The 23,883-nt window shown below is 42.0% G+C and overlaps 1 protein-coding gene across 1 annotated transcript in view; it reads left to right on the top strand.

Moving 5' to 3' along the window:
• The first annotated feature begins 10,886 nt into the window (after positions 1 to 10,886).
• GABRB3 (gamma-aminobutyric acid type A receptor subunit beta3) overlaps positions 10,887 to 23,883 on the top strand; it is a 231,086-nt gene continuing 218,089 nt past the window's right edge. The window contains exons 1-3 of the mRNA XM_033190802.1: positions 10,887 to 11,066; positions 11,176 to 11,267; positions 11,479 to 11,546. Coding sequence (XP_033046693.1) covers positions 10,987 to 11,066; positions 11,176 to 11,267; positions 11,479 to 11,546 — 240 coding nt within the window. The 5' untranslated portion in view covers positions 10,887 to 10,986. The remainder of the gene's footprint in view (positions 11,067 to 11,175; positions 11,268 to 11,478; positions 11,547 to 23,883) is intronic.

Genomic DNA, 23,883 nt, shown 5'->3' with positions numbered 1-23,883 from the left:
AGAATTGTCACTAGCAGACGTGCTCTAGAATAATATAGTAAGTTCCTTCGACAGAATGAAAATATCAGATGAAAACTTATATATATAACTACAAAGTACTAAAAAGTGCTATAAACAGCAAATATGTAGAGAATTATTTTAAAATATTTATTGAAAGGTATTTATAGCAATATCAATGTGATGGTATTTTAACATAAATAAAAGTAAAATATAAGAAAATAGCACACAATTTGGGGGTGGTAGAATTGCACTGTGGTAAGGTTTTTGCATTAAACATTAAATAGAATTACAGTATTTGAGACTAGACTGTACTTAAAGATAAACATTGTAAACCTTAAACACCAGAAAAAAGGCATAGCTTATAACCCCACAGTAAATATGGAATTGAATGCTAAAAAATACAATGATTTGAGGGTTTTTTTGTTGTTGTTTGTTTGAGATGGAGTCTCACTCTGTCCTCACGCTGGAAGTGCAGTGGCGTGATCTCGGCTCATTGCAACCTCCGCCTGCCGGGTTCAAGTGATTCTCCTGTTTTAGCCTCCCAAGTAGCTGGGACTACAGGCATGTGACACCACGCCCGGCTAATTTTTGTATTTTTAGTAGAGACGGGGTTTCACCAAGTTGACCAGGATGGTCTAGATCTTTTGACCTCATGATCCGCCCGTCTGGGCCTCCCAAAGTGCTGGGATTACAGGTGTTAGCCACTGCACCCAGCCGAATTAAGTTTTTTAAAAGGCAGGAAAAGGTGGGAAGAGCAATGAACAGATAAGACAAACAGAAAACAAAACAAAAAAATGGTGTTTGGCTTAAACTCTACCACTTCAATAATGACATTAAATACAGGTAGTTTAGATTTGCATCGTGCAAAATGGTAGCTAGTAGCCACTTGCGACTATTGAGCACCCTAAATGGACCTATCCCAAATTAAGATGCACTGCAAGTGTCAAAAAAACACCAGATTTTGAATACTTAGTATGACACTTTTTCTCATTTATGTTTTTACATCGATTATAGGTTGACATATATTTTGGATATATTGGGTTAAATAAGATATATTACTAAAATTCCACTTATTTCCTCTTTTTAATATGGCTACAGAATTTTTTGAAAATTTCAACGTGTGGCTTACATTACATTTCTATTAAACAGCTGAACTGGACAGTCCAGCTACAAGGCGGGAATTATCAGACATGATAAAGAAGCTTGGCCTGACTAAATGAAGCCCATAAAAAAGAGATTTTAACTCTCAGCAAATAGGTTGCAATGAAAGGAAAAATTATAAAAGAGTTGGAGTAGTTGCTAAGATAAGACAGGCTCCAGGCAAAGAATACTACCAGCAACAAAGAGGATCATTTCAAATAATAAAAGAGACATTCATCGGGTGGATCACAAGCTTAGGAATTCGAGACCAGCCTGGTCAAGATGGTGAAACCCCATCTCTACTAAAAATACAAAAAACTAGCTGGGTGTGGTAGTGCGCACCTGTAGTCCCAGCTACTCAGGAGTCTGAGGCAGGAGAATCGCTTGAACCCTGGAGGCAGAGGTTGCAGTGGGCCAAGATCGTGCCACCGCTCTCTGGCCTGGGCAACAGAGCAAGAATCCGTCTCATAAAAGAAAAAAAGACATAAAATTCCTGCATGCTTATGCACCAAATAACAGTTTGAAAAGACAGGAAGACAGGTAGCAGAAACTCAAAAAATTGAAAGAAGTAATAGACAAAAATTATTTAAAGCCATCAACATTCCCCTCTCAGTAATTGACTGAACAAGTACACAGAAAATCAGTAAGGACATGTAAAACCTTCAAACATCACTGTCAGCTAAATTAACCTAATTGACATTTATACAGTACTCCATCCCCAAAGAACAGAATGCACTATCTGCTCAAGTGTGCATGGTATAATCACCGACCTAAACCATGCACAGGTCACAAATTTTATCACAGCAAATTTAAAAGAGCTGAATCTAGAGAAAATATATGCTCTGATTATAACAAAATTAAATTTAAAATAAAATCTAGTATATTTTAATGTTTTGAAATAAGAGAACATACTTCTAAATACCTATGGCTAATAAAATCAAAATAAATGAGAAAATACTATGAAGTAAATTAAAATTAAAATATAGCATAGTAAAACTTTTGGAATACCTCTGAAGCTTAGAAATATATAGCTTTAAATGCCCATATTAGAAAAGTCCTAAAAATCATTAATCTAAGCTTCAATCCTAAGAAACTAGAAAAGGAGAAAGCAAAGTAAGCCCAAAGAAAGTAGAAGAAAGGAAATAGTAAAAACAAAAGCAGAAATCAGTAAGATACGAAACAGGCGAATAATAGAGCAAAGTGGTTCAACCAAAAACAGATTGTTTGAAACGATGAATGAAAGTAAGCAACTTTAAGCCAGAATCATCAATATACAAAAGAGGACACAAACTACTAATATCAGAAAAGAAAGTGGGAGCATAACTACATGCACTACAAACTTCAAAAATTAGAAGGGAGTGTTGTAAATATGTTTCATTAATAAATTTGACAACTTAGATGAAATAAACTTCAATTATGTAACAAAACGATCACAAGAAGAAATAGAAATCTAAATAGCCTATGTCTGCGGAAGATACTGTATTTATTATTTAAAAATTAAGGAAATCTTCAAACTTCATTGGCTTCATTGGCAAATTCTAGGAGCTATTCAAGGAAGATACAATGACAATCCTAAAGAAAAATATTTCGAAACTTACTGCAGAAAGGAACACATACGGAACCTTGCTTTCTGAGGGCAGCATCGCACTAACACAAAAACCAGGCAAGAAAAGGCAAACATACACCAAAATACTCATGACCATAGGCACACATGTTTTTAATAATATTGGGCAATCAAATGCAGCAACAGGTAAAAAGTATAAGCAGAATGACCAAGCAATGTTTATCCTAGGAATACAAATATTGCTTAACATTTGAAAAATCAATGTCATTTATCATGTTAAAAGAATAAAGGAGAAAATTAATGATTATCCCACAGATACAAAAAAAAAAAAAAGCATCTGATGAAATTCCATACCTTTCTTGATAAAAACTCTCCATTAAACTAGGAATAGCAGGCAATTTCCTTAATCTGCTGAAGGGCATCTGCAGAACTTCTTACACCTTTTTTTTTTTTTTTAGTTTGAAGTCATCGTAACATTACGGAAGACTTTTCTCACATATCTTAGTGTGGTTTCATACATACAAAAAGCCCTTCAGTGTTATTACAATACAACCATCAAAATATCAGGAAATAGATACTGTTAAATTATTGCCATTCAATCTTTACACCTCAGTTAAGATCAACCAATTGCCTCATTAAAATATTTCACAGCAAAACGATGGCGTCCAGAATTATGCATGCATTAATAATTCCTGTCTCTTTGGTTTACTTTAGTTTGGAGTAGTTTCAGTCTTTTGTGGACTTTGATGGCATTTGCAGTTTTGAATTATTATAGGGATATTATGCTGTAGGAACTCTCTTAATTTAGGTTTGTCTGATGTTTCCTCATGATTGGATTTAGCTTGTGTATTTTTGTGGAAATGACATAAGCTGATATAATCTCACTGCATTATATCATGGGATGCATACTTTTGAGATATCTCATTCTCTAAATTTGTTCATATTGATCTTTTGATTAAGGTAGTATCTGCCCAGCTAAATTATAAATTTACTACTTTCACTTCATAGTTAATTTTGTAATTAATTTTGTGAAACACATACTTAAAAGCTATGTAATATATTACCATGAATGATCAAAATACATCATTCATGATCAGACAATGTGTATGAACTCTAATTTTCCTATTTTATCCTTTGGGTTGTAATTATTATCATTTTTTATTTTTATTCAAATCATCCCAGAAAATAGGCAGTATAAAAACATTAAGGCTGGATTTTGTGTCTTTTTGACATGTTCTCATCATTCTTTGAACACCTCATTGCTCTGTCACAAATGTTCCAATCCCATCTTATACTTTCCCTGTCTGTCTCTAGAAGTATCCGTTTTCCCAAGTAGCTCTGGTTCCTTTCTGTAGAAAATAGTATGGAGAAGCCAAGATCTGGGTGCAGAGGGTGCTCATTGCTATTGTGCTGTCACTGTTCCCAGGACCTCTTGGTGGGTAGAAGCAGAGAATACATATATATATAAATGTGTGTATATGTATGTATACAGTAAGTACATATATACATGTCTATATGTTTATGTATATATTTGTAGTTGTATTTATAGAAAACCAGTAGTTCACTAATACATTCAATTGCACTCACACCACAGGGATTGTTTCTCCCTTTTTTTGTATTCGTAACTCTTATCTCCAACAGAGAGAAACTTGGCTTCCATTACTCTTGGTGTATGTACTTATTGGATTAAGTCCCCACTATGTCTCCCATTGCTGCCACTGCTTCCATTCCTGGTGGCATTCTCCTCTTCCTTTTCGGGTTCTGACTCCCCATTTTGGGCCATCCCAGTACATGGATGCCTTCCTGACCTTGCTTGGGCTGGTTTTCCATGACAGGTCACCTTATCAAATGAATGACCCCCTCATCTGCACCTTGTGCATGCCTTCCTGTGGAGGAACCCTCCTAGCACTGTGTGAGCTCGAACTCTGTATGCCAGGCTGGCCCACCCAGTGCATGCCCTCCTCCTGCGTGGGCTTAGACCCTCATGCAAGGCAGTTTTCATGTGTGGACACTCTCCTCACCCTCTGAAACAGACTGCCAAACCAGACCAGGCTTCAATGGGGATGTTCTCTTAGCTTTGCTTTGGCTATAATTTCAAACACAGGCTACTTTGCCCACCTTCTATGATCTGATAACTATGGCTGGCTCTCCCTCTCCAGGCCTTCCTTCCTTTGCTTTGGCTGTGATTTTCAAACTAAGCCTTCCATGTGAAATGGTGCTTTTCTCAGTTTCTCGAGCCAAGAAGCTTCGTGGCCTCCTCACACTGCCTGGACTCTGGCCTGAGAGCTTCCTACTCCATACCAGGTGCACACCATGTACTTTTCTACTCTTAGGACTAAACTTTTCCAGGAGATGAAAGAAAAGGAAGAGAGGGTAGGAGAGGGAGAATAGAAGAAAAATAAGAGGAAGATGCCAACACCGTACTTAATGGTAAACAAAAAACAACAAAAATCCCTAACAGCAACGACAAAACCCTAATATTGGAACAAGGCAAGGGTGTCCACTCTTACCACTTCCTTTCCACATTGTACTGGAAGCTCCAGCCAGTACTGTAAGGCAGAAAAAAGAAATTAAAAACATCTACATCTAGGACAGGAAGAAATAAACTGTATTCACAGATGATGTAATTATCTCTTGGATATAATCCTAAGGAATCTACAAAACTATTAATAAGTACATTGAGTTGTAGGCTGTAATGATAATATAGAAAAGTTAATCATATTTATATGTGCTAGCAATACGCACTTGGCAATTAAATATTTAAAAATCACTTATAATAGCATAAAAATATGAAATAGTGATAAATTTAATGAATCAAACACAGAACCTCTACACTAAAATATACAAAGTACTTACAAAAAGAAGTTAGAGATGATCTACATACAGTTTTCATAAACTGAAAGATAGTTTTCAATGTTAAGATGTCAATTTTCCCTAGATTCATCTACAGATTTTATGTAATACAAATTAAAATCCCATCAGGCTAGAAATTGAAAAGATCATTCTAAAATATTTATGAAATGCAAAGACGTCACATAGTTAAAACAATTTTGGTGAAGAACAAAATCGGATGGATTATGCTACATTATTTCAATATTAACTTTATAGCCACCTTAGTCGAAACAGTATGGATTAGTATACAGATATATAGATAAATTAATGGAAAAGGGTAAACAAAATAGAGTAAAAAAACACAGCCACACATATAAGATCCATTGATTCTCAACAAACATATAAAGGTAACCAGATTGAAGGAAAGAATATTTCCAACAAATCATGGCTCATGATATGGTTTGAATCTATGTCCCTGCCTAAATCTCATGTTAAATTATAATCCCCAATGTTGGAGGTGGGGCCTGGTGGGAGGTGACTAGATCATGGGGGCGGTTTCTCCTGGTTTAACACCATCGCCTTGGTGTTGTCGTGACAATAGCGAGTTATTGTGAGATATGATTGTTTAAAAGTGTGTAGCACCTCCCCTCCTCTCTCTCCTCCTCCTGCTCTGGCCATGTGACATGCCTGCTTCCCCTTTGACTTCCGCTGTGATTATAAGTTTCCTGAGGCCTCCCCAGATGCTTTCCACACAGCCTGCAGAACTGTGAACCAGTTAACCATTTTTTTCTTTACAGATTGCCCAGTTTCAGGTATTTCTTTATAGCAGTGTGAGAACTGACTAGTACACTTCATTTGGAAGAACCTTGATCCTTACATCATCCACAAAATTAACAAGTAACAGGTCTAAATATTGCTAATTTTTAAATAACATGCAGAAAATCTTAACTTTTAATTAGGCAATGACTTCTAAAGTAGAATATCAAAAGTCTGAACCTTAGAAGAAAAAAATGAATAAGTTGCATTTCATCTAAATTAAATTCTTCTTTTCTTTCAAAGATACTATTAAAGAAATGAGACAACAAGGCTGTAGACTGGGAGAAAACATTTACATTACATATATCTGACAAAGGATTTATATCCAGAATATATAAAGAACTCTAGCTGGGCGTGGTGGCTCACGCCTGTAATCCCAGCACTTTGGGAGGCCAAGGCTGGCAGATCACAAGGTCAGGAGTTCAAGACCAGCCTGGCTAACATAGTGAAACTCTGTCTCTACTAAATACAAAAAATTAGCCAGGCATGGTAATCCTAGCTACTTGGGAGGCTGAGGCAAGAGAATCACTTGAACCTGGGAGGTGGAAGTTGCAGGGAGATGAGATTGAGCCACTGCTCCCCACCCAGGATGACAGTGGGAGACTCCATCTCAATTAAAAAAAAAAAAAAAACCTCTCACATCTCAAAAAGACAGAGAATGCAATTAAAATGGGCAAAAATCTTGTATCTTCAAAAAGAAAACAAGTGGCCAATATGTAAATGAAATATGCTTACTTATATATCACCAGACAAATGCAAATTAAAACCACAATGGGTTGCCACTATACACCCACCGAGGTGTGGAGCAGCTCCATTTCTCTTGCATTGCGGGTGAGATGCAAAATCCTCCAAGCACTTTGGGGACTGTTTTGGCAGTTCCTTATAAAACTAAACATACACTCACCACATGATTTAGCCATTTTACTCCTAGGTATTTGTCCAAGAGAAATGAAACCTCATGTCCATATAAAGACCTCTATATGAATTGTTACTCATAATCACTAAAATTAGAAAGGCTCATCAGCAGGTGAATGGAATACTACTTGGCAATACAAAGGAATAAACTATGGATCTGCAACAACATGAATAGATCTCAGAAACATTATACCCAGTGAAAGACGCCAGACGTGAAACAACGTGTAGTGCATCATTCTACTTACATAGAATGCTTGAAACAGGCAAGAAAAAAAGTAACAAGTATAATGACAGAATGTATGCTGTTCAGAGCTTGTCTGGAACCTTCAGTGGCACATGTGTCAAAGGGTCACAAGAGAACTTTGGGAATGATGAAAATGTACACTAGTTTATACATTTGTTGAGACTTAGCTAACTATACATGCAACATTTTAGTTCATGTGTTATGTTATTTGTTTTTGAACAGCCTTAAAATGTAGTGCCAAAAAACTTTGATACTGTTTAAAAAAACAAGTTTTCTATAAGAAAGAAAAGTGACTGAACAAAACAGTTTGGGTAAAAGGCATTTGGGTCAATCAAAACGCACAGACATGGATGACATAACGTGATCACCTGATGCCTCCCAGCTCTCTGCTTCCCTTCCTTCTTTCTACCTTGAGTGTCTCCAAATATTCTTCTAGACCATTTAAAACCACCTTCCTATGAACAAAACGGCATTCACTTCCTTTTCCTACTACCATGAAAAATGGACTCCTGGAGCCTTTTTTTCTTCCAGTCTAAAATGAATGCAAGAACTGAATTAATGATTTTCTGCTGATTTGGCTAATACGTAATTACTATTTAAGCCAAGAGAGCACAAGGATTTGGGCTGGTGTTCAGTGCTTATCCACCCCTCCCAGATGGCTGCCTATGTTGGAGGGAGCTGAGAAAGGAGGAAGGGTGGCGGGCTGCATGTCCACCCTTTGTTGTGGGTGTAGGTGCAAGCTGAGCAGTGGCTGTGATGTGCAGTAGTGTGTGGGTGTGTAAGAACCCTATAGCCCATGCATCCTGATCGCACCTCTGCAGTCTTTCTCTTTGATTTTGCCTTTTGAAAGAGACTGCATTTTAGATGACACTTCTAATGACTTGCGGATTAATTCACAACTCAGCCTAGGTTCCCCAGAAAACATATCCTGAGGCAAAATTCAGTTGGTGATATGTTACTGGGGTGTTTGATTCCAACGAAAACAGGAGCAAAGGGAAAGGGAATTAGGCAATGGAAAGAGACGGAGCAGATAGGAGGGAGGGCTCATTACCAGGCAGACCACCCACTGCTGAGTACGAAGGACAAAAGATGGATCCATCTCACAAGATCATCTTTGAGAGGCCAACAGCAACTGCATCTCAGGACATTTCTTAGGAGGCAATAAAGGGAGACGCTTTGATCCATGGATATGTGTTCGTTAGCCAAAGGTCTGCCCCATAGATTTTTAACTTGCCAGAAATTTCAGATTGCATATATGTGAGTACCTAGCAAATCCCGTGGCATCTTAGACCTTGTGATATGAGGATATGAGCATATCCCATGTGGGCTTGTTCCCATGTAAAGCTGATCAGACTTCTTGCAGAAGTGGGTGCTGAGGCAGCAGCTGGGGTGTTAAAGCCAAAAGCTCCAGAGACGGGGTGAAGCCAAGAAGATCTGATACGATGCCCGGTTGGATAATAATGTAATGTGGTTCTGCAAGTCTTAGAACATATAAACTGGTAGTAAGGGGGCTAATTCTTGCTATGTTGTTGGTTTTATTCAAACAATTTCTTTTCATTGTTTACTTTTTATAGCCACGATCCCCAGCAGGGCATTTCTCTAAAAGAACTGCATGGAAAAAGGAGAAATAAACTGAACTATGAATGTGTGTCTGATACAACAGATACAATTTTCCATATAATTCCATTGTGCATTAACAGGACATTGAATGCAAAGCAGTGGTGAATAGACTTTTCCAGAAAATAATTAGGGAGCTATATTTATCTCTGAATCTTTCAGGTACTGCGGTCACATTTTCTGTTCCAAAAATAAAATAGCTGATTTTTAGAAAAGGCAGTGATATTTAAAATTAATGCACGGAAACATGCCAACGTGAGATTTAGGACCTATATTTAGATATTTACTAATATAAAGTCTCAACGATGTTAAAGAAAAGCTTAAGTTTCATAGAAGAAAAAATGAGTCAATAAAGTAGTTACCTATTATTAACCATTAAGTCCTGGAATAATTTGAAGAGGTCTACAGAACACAAAAATGAGTTTGATGTGTAGGTTGTGTTAGTTGGCTACAAGTAGGACTGTGTAACCATCTTTTTCAATATTAGAAATCCGAGGTACAGAGACACTTCATTGGGGATCATTCACTAAAATATAAAACCTGTGGCTGTGGGTGAGCGGCCCCTGGGGTGTGCGGTGGTGGTCCAGAGGGCGGGGCGCACCCGCTGTGCACTGGTACACCAGGGTCCTTGCGCCAGTGGCCTAATGACAGCCGAAGGAGGCCTGTCACAGGGAAGCAAGGATCCTTGCCTTATATTAAGGATCACGGATAGCTCTGGACGGCACCAAAAGAGGCAGATATTTTACCATCCCTGGAATGACAATCCAGTCTCCAAGTCTGGCTGGGATTCTAGTTTGCTGGTAACAAAACACATATTCAGGCCTCTCTTAACCATCCATGACATACGTGTATATGTGAGCAGACAGCGCTCAGTGCTCCTAAGAAAGGTTCAGGAGTGAGGGTAAGAGGTGCAGTTTAAGGAGCAGCTTTTAAAAATATGGTCCAATTTTATAAATGAAGAATCGGGCCGCCACACCAGGGGCTGGAAGACCGGTCAGGCGGGAAAGCCTGAGGGTGGGGGTAGGGGCGGGGATCCCCGCGTCGCCGTGTGGATGCTCGGAGACGGTGGGGGAGAGCGGATCCCAGCAGGTTAGGCCGGAGGAACAGCGCCATGTGCTCCGGGCTCCTGGCGCTCCTGCTGCCCATCTGGCTCTCCTGGACCCTGGGGACCCGAGGCTCTGAGCCCCGCAGGTGAGGCGGGGCTTCCGCAGGCACCGTCGGGAGGCGGCGGCGCGCGGTCCGGCGGGCAGAGGCGCGGCCCCGGGGGCTCTGGGGCTGCGCCGCAGCGGGCGGGGGTCGTCGTGCGGGGCCAACTTCGGGGGCCGGGGTAGGCGGGCAGCGTTTCCGCCGCCGCTTATACCCGCGTCGGGGCTGCGGACAGTCCCCGCACTCGCCCGGCCGCCGAGAGCCCAGAGGAGCCGGCTCCGTGGCCGCCCCCCAGCCCCGCCCGACTCCGCGCAGCCGCGGCTCCGCTCGCAGCGTCCGGCCCGGGCCGCCCCCGCACTCCGCGGCCCCGGAGCTCCGAGTCCCGTGCGGAGGCCGCCGAAGCGGGAGGGAGCGCCCAGGGCCCCGGCCTCGGGCCGCGGCGAGCGAGGGGGAGGGCAGGGTGCGCGGCGCGGCGGCTCCGCCTCCGACTCTCCGGCCTCCTCCCCCGCCCCGCGCCCGCGCGCGCTCCTCTCCGCTCGCCGCTCCTCCCTCCCCTCCCAGCGCCCGCTCCTCCCCCTCCTCCCCTCCCCCTCCGCCCTCCTCCGCTCCGGGCCAGCGCGGCGGCGGCGGCGGCAGCAGCAGGAGCAGCCCCGGCTGCGGGTCGCGACGGCGGCGGGGCGCCCCCTCCCCCGTGCCGGGGCGCGGCGGAGGGATGTGGGGCCTTGCGGGAGGAAGGCTTTTCGGCATCTTCTCGGCCCCGGTGCTGGTGGCTGTGGTGTGCTGCGCCCAGAGGTAGGGTCCGGGGTGGGCCGGCGGGCGGCGGGCAGGGCGCGGGGGGCGCGGGGCGCTGGCGGCTGAGCCGCCCCTGACCCCGCTCTCGGTGCTCCCCGCCCCTCCCCAGTGTGAACGATCCCGGGAACATGTCCTTTGTGAAGGAGACGGTGGACAAGCTGTTGAAAGGCTACGACATTCGCCTGAGACCCGACTTCGGAGGTAAGTGGGCTGCGCGCGGCCGCTGCGGGAAGCGCGACCCACGGCGGCGGCGGCCTGGGCGGAGGGAGGCGGGGGCCGCATCCGCGGAGCCGCGGCGGGTGGGGGTGGAGGCCCTTCGCCCGCGCCCCTCCCGGGGTAGCCCCCAGTCCTCAGAGCCGCCCGCGCCCCGCGTCGGAGCTGGGCTGATCGCCCTGTCCTGCGCTTCCCGCAGGTCCCCCGGTCTGCGTGGGGATGAACATTGACATCGCCAGCATCGACATGGTTTCCGAAGTCAACATGGTGAGTGCCCGCCCTCCCAGGGCGGTCCCCGAGCCCCCGGCCCGCTGTCTGGGATCACAGGCGTCCACAGGGCTGGGCCGGAGGCCTCTTCGGCCGGGGCCGAGTTTCCCCGGCCCGCAGAGGGAGCCGCGCTGCCGGGCGCCGGCCCCTCGCTCGCCCCGCTCCCTGCACCCGCCGGGGCGCTCGGGGGCCTGGCTGGCTTCGGAGCCGCGAGGGCGCAGCCTTCCTGCCGAGGGGTCCTGGCCGGCCTGGTGCTCCCGTCCGCCGCTGCAGCTGCTCCAGCGCTCTGCTGCCGGGTCCCGAGGCTTCCCGAGCGCTGTCTCGCCTCCTTAGCAACAGGCGCTGTGGACCCGGGAGAGGCGAGACGTGGGGGTGGCTCCTGTGTTCTAGGTAAGATAGTTAAGGTTTCCTTTGTTGTCGTTTGGAAAGAGATGCTGGCTGCCGAAAAGGGGAACGAAGACGGTGGTCTGTGCGTTCCGGGAGTGGTCTCTGCGGTTCTTCCAAGGCTGCCTCCTGGACTGGCTGACCCGGGCCCGGCACCGCCAGTCTCTGTCCGAGGTGCTGACGGAGAGCGGGAGGCCGCGCCTGGGCTCTCGGAGGAGCCGCTCTGCCGGGAGAGTGGGAGGCTGGTGAGCCAGGGTCCCTTAGGTCTTGTGGGAATGCAGACTGGATTCAGTATTCTGACCTGTGGGAAGCGGAGGTCAGTACCCAGAGGTGCGACGCGGGCTTTTGCCAGGAGCGCTTTAGGACGCCAGGGAATCAGGAGAAGGATGGCTCTTTCGTTTGTTAATTCAGCTGAAACGCCGTGGGATTTGAAAACTAGTTTAGTTTTCTGCTGAGGGACACTCTAGAAGGAGCATTTATAGACAATATATGCATATATATATTTTGGAAGGAATCGTTTGCAACTTTTCTTTCGGACATACAACATTGAGAATACAGTGAGACATGGTTTTAGATCCACTCGGTAGGCTGCTTAACTCTGGTGTGCGTCGCAATCACGTGGGCAAACTTGCTTTAAATGCATGCTTGCTAGTTCCTCACGCCAAGGGATTCTGATCAAGGTAGGCTGGAGTCTTGGGGTCTCTGCATTTAAAACTACTTCTTCAAATATTTTGAAGCGGGTATTTTGTGGACAATATTTTGAGAAATATTTCAGTAAGTCACAGATACATGAACATACACAAAGTAAAACTATTTTTAAAAATAGGTGTTAGTGAGGTACTTTTAAAATACCTACTTCTAAGGATCTTGTAGGAAGAAACTTAACCACGCCAAGGTGTTGTCATTAATTTTTCACTCTTAATCTAAAGCTTTTAAATTTATAATATGTATTTTAAAATGTACCTTTTTTCAAAGTATATCACCTAGGACGTTTGTAAGTCAAATATTATATCAGTAATTAGCAAGAAACACAGAAGGAATGTGAGTCATAAATTACCTTACAATAAAAATTAACATTATGTGTATTTTACTTTTTATGTAATACTATAAAAATGATTTTACTCAATATGTTTGTTTTGTGCTTTTAAGGGAAACAAGTTAATACATTTAAGATCCACACTCTGTGATCTGTGATTTTCTCAACTGGGGACTTCACATTCTCTAGAGAAGACAATTTAGTACAGAAGTTAAATGATTATTTAGTGGATTATTATGTCAAAAACCATTATATCGGAGGGTGGCAGGTGGAAGAGAACATGTATTGATTTGGCCCTTCAAGAGCTCTACACAATAGTAAAATAATTCGGGGAGTGAGGAGAGTGTGCTGTTGCACACCATCACATATTTGTTTGAGTTATTTTTTAAACTTAGTTTTCCAGTTGTTCTGGCATCATGCTGTCACTTGATACCTTTAAAAACTTCATCAATGTTTGCCTAATTCGTAAGCTGTGGCTTGAAGTGTCTCAATTTTCTCCAAACCCAGTAACAGAAAGACAAATGGAAGATACAAGCCATTGTACTGAACAATCTTTAAGTCTATATTCCATAGCCAGTAGGTATGTGTAGCATGCCAAAATATACTGGTATGCATTTTTTTTTGCATTCTTAGGACAGTAGTTTTTCTGGCTCTGTAAACACACACTTATTATAAACAAATATTGAGGATCAGTAGAATTGGAGACTGAAGGCTATTGGGTTGGTGTGAATGTCAGCCATTGAAAAGATCTTCCTCCCACAAGCAGATTGGTCACATCATGTTCTAGAAAAATCTGATTTTCCTTAAAATATTTGTGCATGATAATTATGGTATTTCACCTGTTCCTAAAGAAACCTCAAATAGAGCAATGGTTAAATATCATTTAGGGACTCACGTTTTAGAGGGAAAGAACAGACAATATGTGAGCATAGGATTAGAGCTGCCACTCAGTTATGTTGTTTGAAAACAGTAAAATCTATTTATGAGCTTTATTAATCATGTTACTGGTCACACAAAACTAAGTGTGGTAAGTTATGAAACTAAGTAAGAAATGGTCTCACTTTGAGCGTGTTGTAACTCTTAGAGCAGATATGACAAACGGTTGTTCACAGGTAGGATGTGGCAAGTCCCATTAGAGGAACAAGTGACAGAGGCACACAGAAGAGAGAGGGCGGGAGGAGGAGGGACGAGAGAAGCTGGCTGGGAGAAGGAGATATTTGGTGTGGAAACTTTCATGAAATAAATTATATTTAAATTGTGTGAGGGATATGAATAGAATTCTGACTGGTTTACTTGAAGGAGGATATTCTGGGTTAGGAAAGAAAATGGCAGCGTTACGAATGGATGGATGAACAGGATCAGAGATTTAGAAGGGGAGATTCGAGAGACAAAGTTGGAAAAGCAAGACAAACCCCCTGTGTACCTAGGCTGTTCTGCAAGAGGCCAAGGACATCACATGAGAATTTCAGGAAATAAGGAGCCTAAAAGTTTTAAAGCAGGTAATTGACATGATTTGAGATGTGGCATAAGATGATTATTTTGGCCAAAATGTTAATTTAGTAGAGGATTAGGGATGGTGAGGTAGAATGAATGAGGGATAAATGATCTTGGAAGAGTCTTTCTTGAAAATTTCCCCTCAGGTTTTGATAGATACATTTGTGAAAACGTGTATTTAGTGAAGTAAATACAAATTCACCAAAGTTCAAAACAAAGACTTTGAAAAACACGTGTATCTGAAAATGGGGAGAGATGTGTATGCATTTCTTCATGAGTTTTTTAGGGTCATTGCAGAGAACAGTAACAGATACTACACAAGAATGATTCTGTTGTTGCTTTTTGCTTTAAACAATTGTAGATTCCAGTCCTTATCTACTGGTAGCGTGTGTCAATGATGCATCCAAAAAATGTCTCCGACCTCAAATAAACACATGCACAGATTAGTTATGCATGTAAATGCGTATCTCATCATTCATTTTGGTGTTTTGTGGAAACAATCTAGGAAAGGATTTGAATGTTTTCATATTTAGCATTGGTTTTGCCGTAGCTTGCTTCATGGATAGTGGAGTTCTACTTTTCCAGTTTTTCCTAAATCTTTTAATGTTTCTTTTCATACACTCTTTTTTTTAATTAGCTGACCTGATACTCATCAAGTAACATTTTGCTTTGTGTAACTTGCCTCTTGTTTCTCTTAGCCCTTGTTTAAAATTTTAGATAATCTATAAAAATTATGCATGGCTAGATAATTATTGAGATTTAGTTTGTATATTTCTTTAAGTGAGATTGCGTATGTCCAAGAACACTGTCTGCTGAAAATTACGGTGTGTGTTATCGTTTTGGTGCTTACCAGTGGTTCTAGTGAACAATAAATGTGTTGAGTAGATACATGAAGAGATCAACAAATGGGAAAAATTATTGCAAGTATAGGAAACATAAAATATTGAAAAATAAAACTAGGGATTTTAAATTTAAAAACTGTTTTAAAATAAGAGTTTTAAAAAACTTATTAAAATGAGCCAATCTTTTGATCTGTTAATTTGGAGAAGTCACATGTACTTACTTTTTACTTCATTAGCTATGTGGTATTAGGGACATAAAACTAGATTCAGACTCTAGTGATAGTGATGATAATTCCTGTAATTTAACTTCCACTTTGTTATCACTTCATCCTTAACTAATCCATTAAAATTAACTCAATCTTAATGAAAGTGTAACTACAGGACATTTTTTCTCATTTCGTGCATATAAATAATAAATTATTGTTTTTTTTTAAATTAGAGTTCCTCTTGGGTAATGTATAATGTATATTTTTAGTTATGAGACATACACATTCATTATGCTAGCTGTTTTGTGTTCATTTCTCACTTGTTGCATTTTCTTCTCATAAAATCCATTTTTTAATGTCTAGGTGTGAAATAAGTGTGGTGCATATGAACATAATTTTAAGCACATTTCAAGAAGCAGCTTTGGAGCTATATCACTACTAAATGGATGCAGTCTGACCCGTGTACAAAAATCACACACACACATGCACATTTGCACTATTATTTTATGTTTTTCTTTCTTCTTTTTAGAAGAGAGGCAAAGAGGAGAGGCAGATTCAGGCTAGAGTGAGCTAGGATTAGAGGTTTGGAAAATGCAGCTTTTAGACATCTTTTGTCCAAATTTATGTTAATCAGTCTCCTTCCCCCCATTTCAGGGTCTAGAAGCTGCTTTGCCATCAGAGTGCTGAATGAGAACACAGCATGTCCAGTCCCTGGCCAGGTTCTCAGGCAGGAGGAGCTGAATCCCAGGGGTCCATCTAGTGTGTTTAACAAGAGCCTTATAGCATTGGGAGCTACGGGTTCTGTTTCCAAGTCCATGGGACCATCTAGCCTCAGGCAAGTCACTTAATCCTCAGGAATTCAGTCGGAGGTTTCCAGATGCCTATTGTGTGGGGACACAGTTGATACCAAAGTGATATCATAAGGGGCTGAGCTCTAGAGAGAAAAGCTCAGTGAGGACACCCACACGATCACATGTTAGCAGGCTGTCCTTTACTCTCTGCTTCTGGAGAGGCCTGGGCCATTTTCAGAGTTTGCATATGAATTGCCATTAGCAGTTTAAAGGTAGGAAATGCGCTAATGCTCTTATTACAAAGCACGCTGGGGGATGACTCAGCAGAACGGAAGACTGTTTCCCTGACCCAGTTGGGGTTGGAAAACTGCTTACATGGAAGGCACTTCAGGAGTAAGGTCCAGGGTGTGTGTGTCTGTGTGTGGCTCTAGGTTACTCCATTTGGGAGGTGAGGGTGTTTATTGAGCACATTACTTTTCACTGACAGTATGTTTCATGCATAAGTTATGATCATACATCAATGCTGGGGCACTGATAAGATAGCATATAATGGGCCGGGCGCGGTGGCTCAAGCCTGTCATCCCAGCACTTTGGGAGGCCGAGACGGGCGGATCACGAGGTCAGGAGATCGAGACCATCCTGGCTAACACGGTGAAACCCCGTCTCTACTAAAAAATACAAAAACTAGCCTGGCGAGGTGGCAGGCGCCTGTAGTCCCACTACTCCGGAGGCTGAGGCAGGAGAATGGCGTGAACCCGGGAGGCGGGAGGCGGAGCTTGCAGTGAGCTGAGATCTGGCCACTGCACTCCAGCCCGGGCGACAGAGTGAGACTCCGTCTCAAAAAAAAAAAAAAAAAAAAAAAAGAAAGCATATAATGAACTTCGGAGATGGTTGGCAATAATACCTTACATAATATGCTCTTTAGTAAGAGAGGCTTGTGTTTAATATTAAAACGTATAGTATAGAGAGCAAAAAGAGAATGCTTTTTGCCTTTCCCCTCAGGGAGGTTGTAAAGCTTCTGTTACATCTCTTTAAATAAATGGATCTTACATGCATCGTCCTGGTACGGATGACCTCTTGCTTGAGCCTGTGCTGGGCTCTAGGATCTTATGGCATATTGTCTTTAGTTTGAAGTGATGGGGCAAATCTGCTTATTTACATGTAGTTAAAGAATTACGTCTGGTAGGTAATTGAGTTGTAGTTGACAAATTACAACTGGTGTCTGTCTTTGACTCCAACATCTGGTTTTTCCAAAGATAAAATATTCTGCTTATATTTCCTTGGATAATGGTAAATAAAATGAGTTCAAAAAGATAGCTGTTGCTTCTTGGACTACTTGCCAAATGAGGGTGTCTTGTAGATTTGGTCTTCGTTTAAATGAAGAATGGAATAGATGTTAATGAGGAGGGCAGTGTTCTTTTAATGAAATGCATGCAAGCACAAAAGAAATGGAGAAGTGTTAATAGGAGGTGTAGAGTTCTCCTAGAATGTCAGATCTCTTGGAAAGAAGGACTCATGTTTGGGACTGCAGGCTTCTTGATTTTCACAAGGAAAACCATCTGAATTCATCAACTGACTTTTCACAATCTAATATGGGTGACAGCTGTTCTTTTTCTTCTATGGGTAGCTGAACCTTTCTTTCTCACAGGGGTCTGTGTCTTATGCATGCTGATGATTGCATTTTGGTGACTACCAAACATTTGGAATAAATGAATGAAGCCTATCAAACATTTGAAATCTTTTGTCATTCATGTTGAGGTGTGACATAGGGAATTGGTAACTAACAGTTTTACACCATTCGGCAGTTTATAAAATGCTCCAGGTATTATGTCACATTTGATTATCCAATTTGATCCAGCAGCTGGTGAGGTAGGTAATAGAGGTGTTAACCTCATCTCCGTTTTTTAGATGAGGAAATAGGCTCAGAAATAGCACTGACTTTCTCACTCTTACTGCACGGCAAAGCTGGGACCTGGTTCTGCTCCTTTGGTCTTTCTACCTCCTCATGCTACAGGACAACAAAAGATGTTCCATTAGGGGCTCATGGGACTTTATCTTCTTCCATAACCTTCACTGCTGTCTAAATTAGACATTGCCCATTCTGCATTTCTGTGAAAACTTATTCTTTCCTGCAACGCTTATTATAGTGTTAAATATTCTTTTGGTGTGTTTGTTTGCTTATTCTGTCTCCTCCATCTCTCTCCATTAGACCATACACTCCGTGAGGCAGGGCTGTTTCTATGAGCCGTTCTTTGCATAGGATCCAATATCTGATAGGTGCCTTTTCAATATTTGTGGAAAGGAATATATGAATGAAGAATAAACAAATGAATAAATACGTAAGTGCATGAAGAAACTGATATGTAAATTTCCAATGAAATACTTTTATATCTCGGAATTTGGGCTCAGGACAGGAAGAATCTTGCAGGCTAAATGTGATGTATACAGTGTTTACCTTAGAGGACATAATTGAACCATAATTTGTGTCATTGCACCCAATTGTAATACCACTAACCAAAGATCATCAAGTCTGTAAAGTATTCTGTGGTTGGTACCCCTTTCACTGGGGGAACTTTTATGCTGATTTCAGAGCAGAAAGAAGAGTAAAGGATTACAATGTTCTCTCAAAATTTAGCCTATGTAAGCACTGGTGAGGATATTCTAAGCACCCATCACAGATGCCTTTGTGCACTGAAAGTTTTGTGTCTCCTTATAAAGTATATGAGGGTGGTGCTTTCGTATATAATAGGGAAGTTTTGGATTCTTTGGGCTTTGTCTTCCCTTCCCCCTGACCACTCAGCAGTGCAGTGGAGCAGAAGTGGTTTTCATTTGTTTGCAAGTTTCCGGTGCAACTTACTTCTGGGCCATTTATGCCAGCCATTAAGAGGATTGTCTAGCTGCAAAATTTGGAAGAAGAGGACTAAGATAGATCTCATCGCTTGGCGATGTGCTCAGTGCCATTCAATCAAGACAGAGTGAGTCTCTTAATCCCTGTAGGTTGAAATGTAGATTGCCCCTCATTCCTTTGTAGTCAGGAGACCACATCCAGAATCAGAAGCCATGTGTCAACATTAACTAACGTATCTCTTTCTGCATTTTTCCACTGAACTTAAACATCACACAGAAGCATTTACTACAGATATCAAAAACTTTGGCTTGTGTGGTACTAACATTTCACATAAATAAGATCTGAGAACATCACAGTTCTTTAAGTGTCCTAATTTGTTTTTAAAAGAGGATATGAATTTTATTGATTACATCATCATCATGTTTTACCCCAGTTCTACAATAAAAGAATCCCTTTTATGTAACTGCTGAATCCACATGCCATGATTCATGACACTATATATATATACTTTTTTTTTTGAGACCAAGTCTCTCACTGTTGCCCAGGCTGGAGTGCAATGGTGCGATCTCTGCTCACTGCATCCTCTGACTCCTGGTTCAAGCGATTCTCCTGCCTCAGCCTCCCAAGTAGCTAGGATTACAGGCAACTGCCACCACGCCCGGCTAATTTTTTGTGTTTTTAGTAGAGATGGGGTTTCACTGTGTTGGCCAGGCTGGTCTTGAACTCCTGACCTCATGATCTGCCTGCCTCGGCCTCCCAAAGCGCTGGGATTACAGGCATGAGCCCAGTTTGTGTATATATATATATAAAGACTGAGTTTCCCTCTTGTCACCCAGGCTGGCATACAATGGTGTGATCTCAGCTCACTGCAACCACTGCCTCCTGGGTTCAAGCGATTCTCCTGCCTCAGCCTCTCGAATAGCTGGGATTACAGGCATATGCCACCACGCCCGGCTAATGTTTTAATTTTTATTTTTAGTAGAGACGGGGTTTCACCATGTTGGCCAGGCTGGTCTTGAACTCCTGACCTCAGGTGATCCACCCGCCTCAGCCTCCCAAAGTGCTGGGATGACAGATGTGAGCCACTGTGCCTGGCCCATTTATTTTATGTTATTTTGTATTAACTTTAAAGATTACAAAATCTGCTACTCTAAAATGATATAACCCTGACTGTGTTTGCTATATATGTGTAAAATATTTGTCAGTTAATTCAACAGCACATCACTGTTCTTTTAAATTTTATTGTTTTGAATAAGACTTTACAATAATTAATTTTAATGAGTAGAAGGAACAAATTTTCTGGGTCATCCATTATTCCATGGTGTGTGTGTGTGCGTTATCTATGCAGACCCAGAATGGTTGTGAAAGAACAAAGCCAGTTTGGATAATTTATTGTAATATTACCAATTTTTGCCAATTATGCTGACTGTAATGCTCTGTGTGAGAGATAAGGCCATATATCAGGTCAAAAATATACTAGAATAGCCACCGAGCACAGTTCTTGCCATGTAGGATATGCTTGGTAAATATTTGTAGAGTGAATTCTTGGAGTCAGTGGCCCTTGCAGTAAAGGTGTATCTTTGAACTGTTTTATTGCAGAGATTCTCTTTTTTGGGTGCTTAGCCCATAAAATTAACTGTAACTTTAAACATGAAGATCCCTGTGAACTTATCCCAGAAAAAATATCCGAGTTATGGAAAACAGTGCCACCCCTATGGCCCAGACCAGTGGTTCCAAAGCTGTGGGCCAAGAACCCTTGGGAGGCGTTGGAGTTACTGCCAGGTGCCCTCCAGGCATAATTTCTCACCATTGGTATACGCTGAAGGCGCAGAGTTCACAATTAGGGCAGGGCCTGCAAAATGTCTTGCCTTTTCAAGGCAGTAGGCATGCTAGAAAGAGGGCGGGGATACCCGTCTGAAGACCTGGATTGATTGTGCGATAGTCTCTGTTGAGGCTGCTAAACATTCTGCGGTGAACTCATTGGTATGAGGGTATATTGGATTGTGCTGTTGAATTAGTTTTCGTTTCTGAATCTTTCTTTTGATTTGGCCCTGGGCACCAAAATTCCCTGTGAGATGTCATTCCTTGTGGCGTGGACTGAAACAACGGTTGCTTAGAGAACTCCTTCCGGTAGAATGTTAATGTGTGTCCTGTAATCACAGTGTTTCTGCTCAAATAATATTGGAAATCATGGCAAACACATAAAATAGGTTTCTTTGCTGCAGGAATTGTCAGGTTCTTTAATACACTAATGATTTTGTAAATCTTCATGCAGGGTGAAGAATTCAACATTTTCCAGATACTTGACTGGAATGTTTTTCTTTGTGAAGGGATGAGGGCCCCTATTAGCACTTATTCACAAAGTTTTTGGTAGGACACAGTTTAAGAAGTAGGGGCTAAAGGACTGAATCAGAATGGTCTTCCATATTGATGACGATAGCAGAGAAGGTGACGGTATTAACAAAGCCTCTTCTAGTGACAGGCCCACATTGTGGAAGACACAATGTTGACAAATAATCTACCGGTTTACAAAGAGATGAGTGATAGTTTCCAGAAATGAAGATTAAAGCACTTGTTATAATTAATTGATTTTAAAAAATAAGATTTTTTGTTTTACAATAACAGTCTCTGTGACATTGAGAGGAGGTTTGTATGTATTAAGCCTTCTTATTTTCTTGTACCTACTGTAAGAATAAATGATAAAGAGGGCTGGGCATGGGGTTTTATGTTGGTAATCCCAACACTTTGGGAGGCCAAGGGGGGCGGATCACCTGAACTCAGAAGTTCAAGACCAGCCTGGCCAACATGGCAAAAACCCATTTCTACTAAAAATACAAAAATTAGCCGGGCGTGATTGCTCTCTCCTGTAATCCCAGCTGCTCAGGAGGCTGAGTCACAAGAATCTTGAACCCGGGAGGCAGAGGCTGCAGTGAGCTGAGATCACGCCACTGCACTCCAGCCTGGGTGACAGAGAGAGACCCTCAAAATAAATAAATAAATAAATAAGAGAGATAGAGGTGTGTGTTGAAGAGGAGAAAGTGCAAGAGGCATCAACAATGGTAGCTTAATTTGGAGAACAAAAGACGGCTTCCTGAGGCTATTGGGCGTGGCTACAGTTGGTAGCCTTGGATACCTGGAGATTCCTCCTGGGGGCTGTAGCAGCAGGGGAAACAGGCAGTGCTCTGACGCTGCATCCCGCTAGGGAGAGCCCCCTTCCATCTCCGAATATATTCTGGTACATACACAGATATTGTGACATGTAATTTATATTATATACAATGAGAATATATTTTATAATATATAATTCATATGTCAGTTATATTTCCATATAAAATGAAATTCTGTTTGGATGAAAGATTCTAGTGATGAAAGTATTTGGCCTCCTCTGGAGGAAGTCATCTCTAAAATTTCTCTTATGACTAATATTGAATTTTTTTTTTTTTTTTTTTTGAGATGGAGTCTTGCTTTGTCACCCAGGCTGGAGTGCCGTGGCATGGTCTTGGCTCACTGCAACCTCCGACTCCCGGGTTCAAGTGATTCTCTTGCCTCAGTCTCTCAAGTAGCTGGGTCTGCAGGCGTGTGCCACCACATCTGGCTACTTTTTTTTGTATTTTTAGTAGAGACGGGGTTTCACTATGTTGACCAGGCTGGTCTCGAACTTCTGACCTGGTGGTCCGCCCACCTTGGCCTTCCAAAGTGCTAGGATTATAGGTGTGAGCCACTGCACCTGGCCTGATTTTGTATCATTCTACGAAGAGTGTATACCTGTTCAGGAATAGTCACTAACAGTAGCTTGGGGACAGATGCATTTTCTGGACTGTTCTGTAAAGCACAGTACTCTCATAAGAGGACAATATTGATTAACCACCACTGCAGAAGCCTCTCTGGGACCTGACCTGTACTTGGCTCAGGGATTGTAAAAGACTGGTGATCATGGGTGAGTAAATGAAAGCAGATCCAGAAATTCAAAGAGATTCAAAAATGTTAATTGATTGTGGTGGGTTTTTGTTTGCTTGTGTGTGTGTGTGTGTTGGCATTTAGAATCAGAGAAAACCGGTTTTTAAAAGAAGCATTCTTGTTTTGGAAATGCAGTGCTTATGTATCTATATCTATATCTATATCAATCAGTCAATCAATTATCCATTCCTCTTTTTCTCCTTATGCCTGGAGAACCACTTTTCAATCATAAAATAAAGATAGAGTTTGAAGCAATACTAAATATGCTAAATAAAACATGGTTCTCCAGGCTTAAGATTTTACTTTATTATCGTAAACTGTTTGGAATGTTAATTATCTAGGCAATTTCTTCCCTACTTCAGGGTAATTTGCCTTTAGAGAACATAGGGGGTTTAGCTTTCAAGCTCACCCTCTGCAGTGGAAAATCTGAGGTGTAAGAATGCTTAGATCCCAAGAAAGGGTTCATGTGAACTCTGGCAAGTCATTCAGACTCAATTTGATCATCTTTCTGATGAGGGTACTGGAATGGATGCTCTCTGAGTTGCCTCGCAGCTCTGATTTCCGTGTTTCTTGGAGTCCGTGAGCTGTTTGAAACATAAGGGGACCTTCTGTTTGCTTTACACAGACCGCAGCCTCTTGTCATTTGATACCGTATGTGGTCTAATTGGTTGTCCACGTGGTGGTCAGTGGCACTGAGCCCGTCTCCTCTGGCAGCTCGCAACTGTGTTGTCAAAGCGTGGTGTGTGTAGAACCCGGAAACTCTTTTTCAGGTTCCCTTT

This window comes from Trachypithecus francoisi, unplaced genomic scaffold, assembly GCF_009764315.1.
Source record: "Trachypithecus francoisi isolate TF-2019V2 unplaced genomic scaffold, Tfra_2.0 Lachesis_group3, whole genome shotgun sequence".
NCBI lineage: Eukaryota > Metazoa > Chordata > Mammalia > Primates > Cercopithecidae > Trachypithecus > Trachypithecus francoisi.
This window is presented reverse-complemented; position numbering and strand designations above follow the sequence as displayed.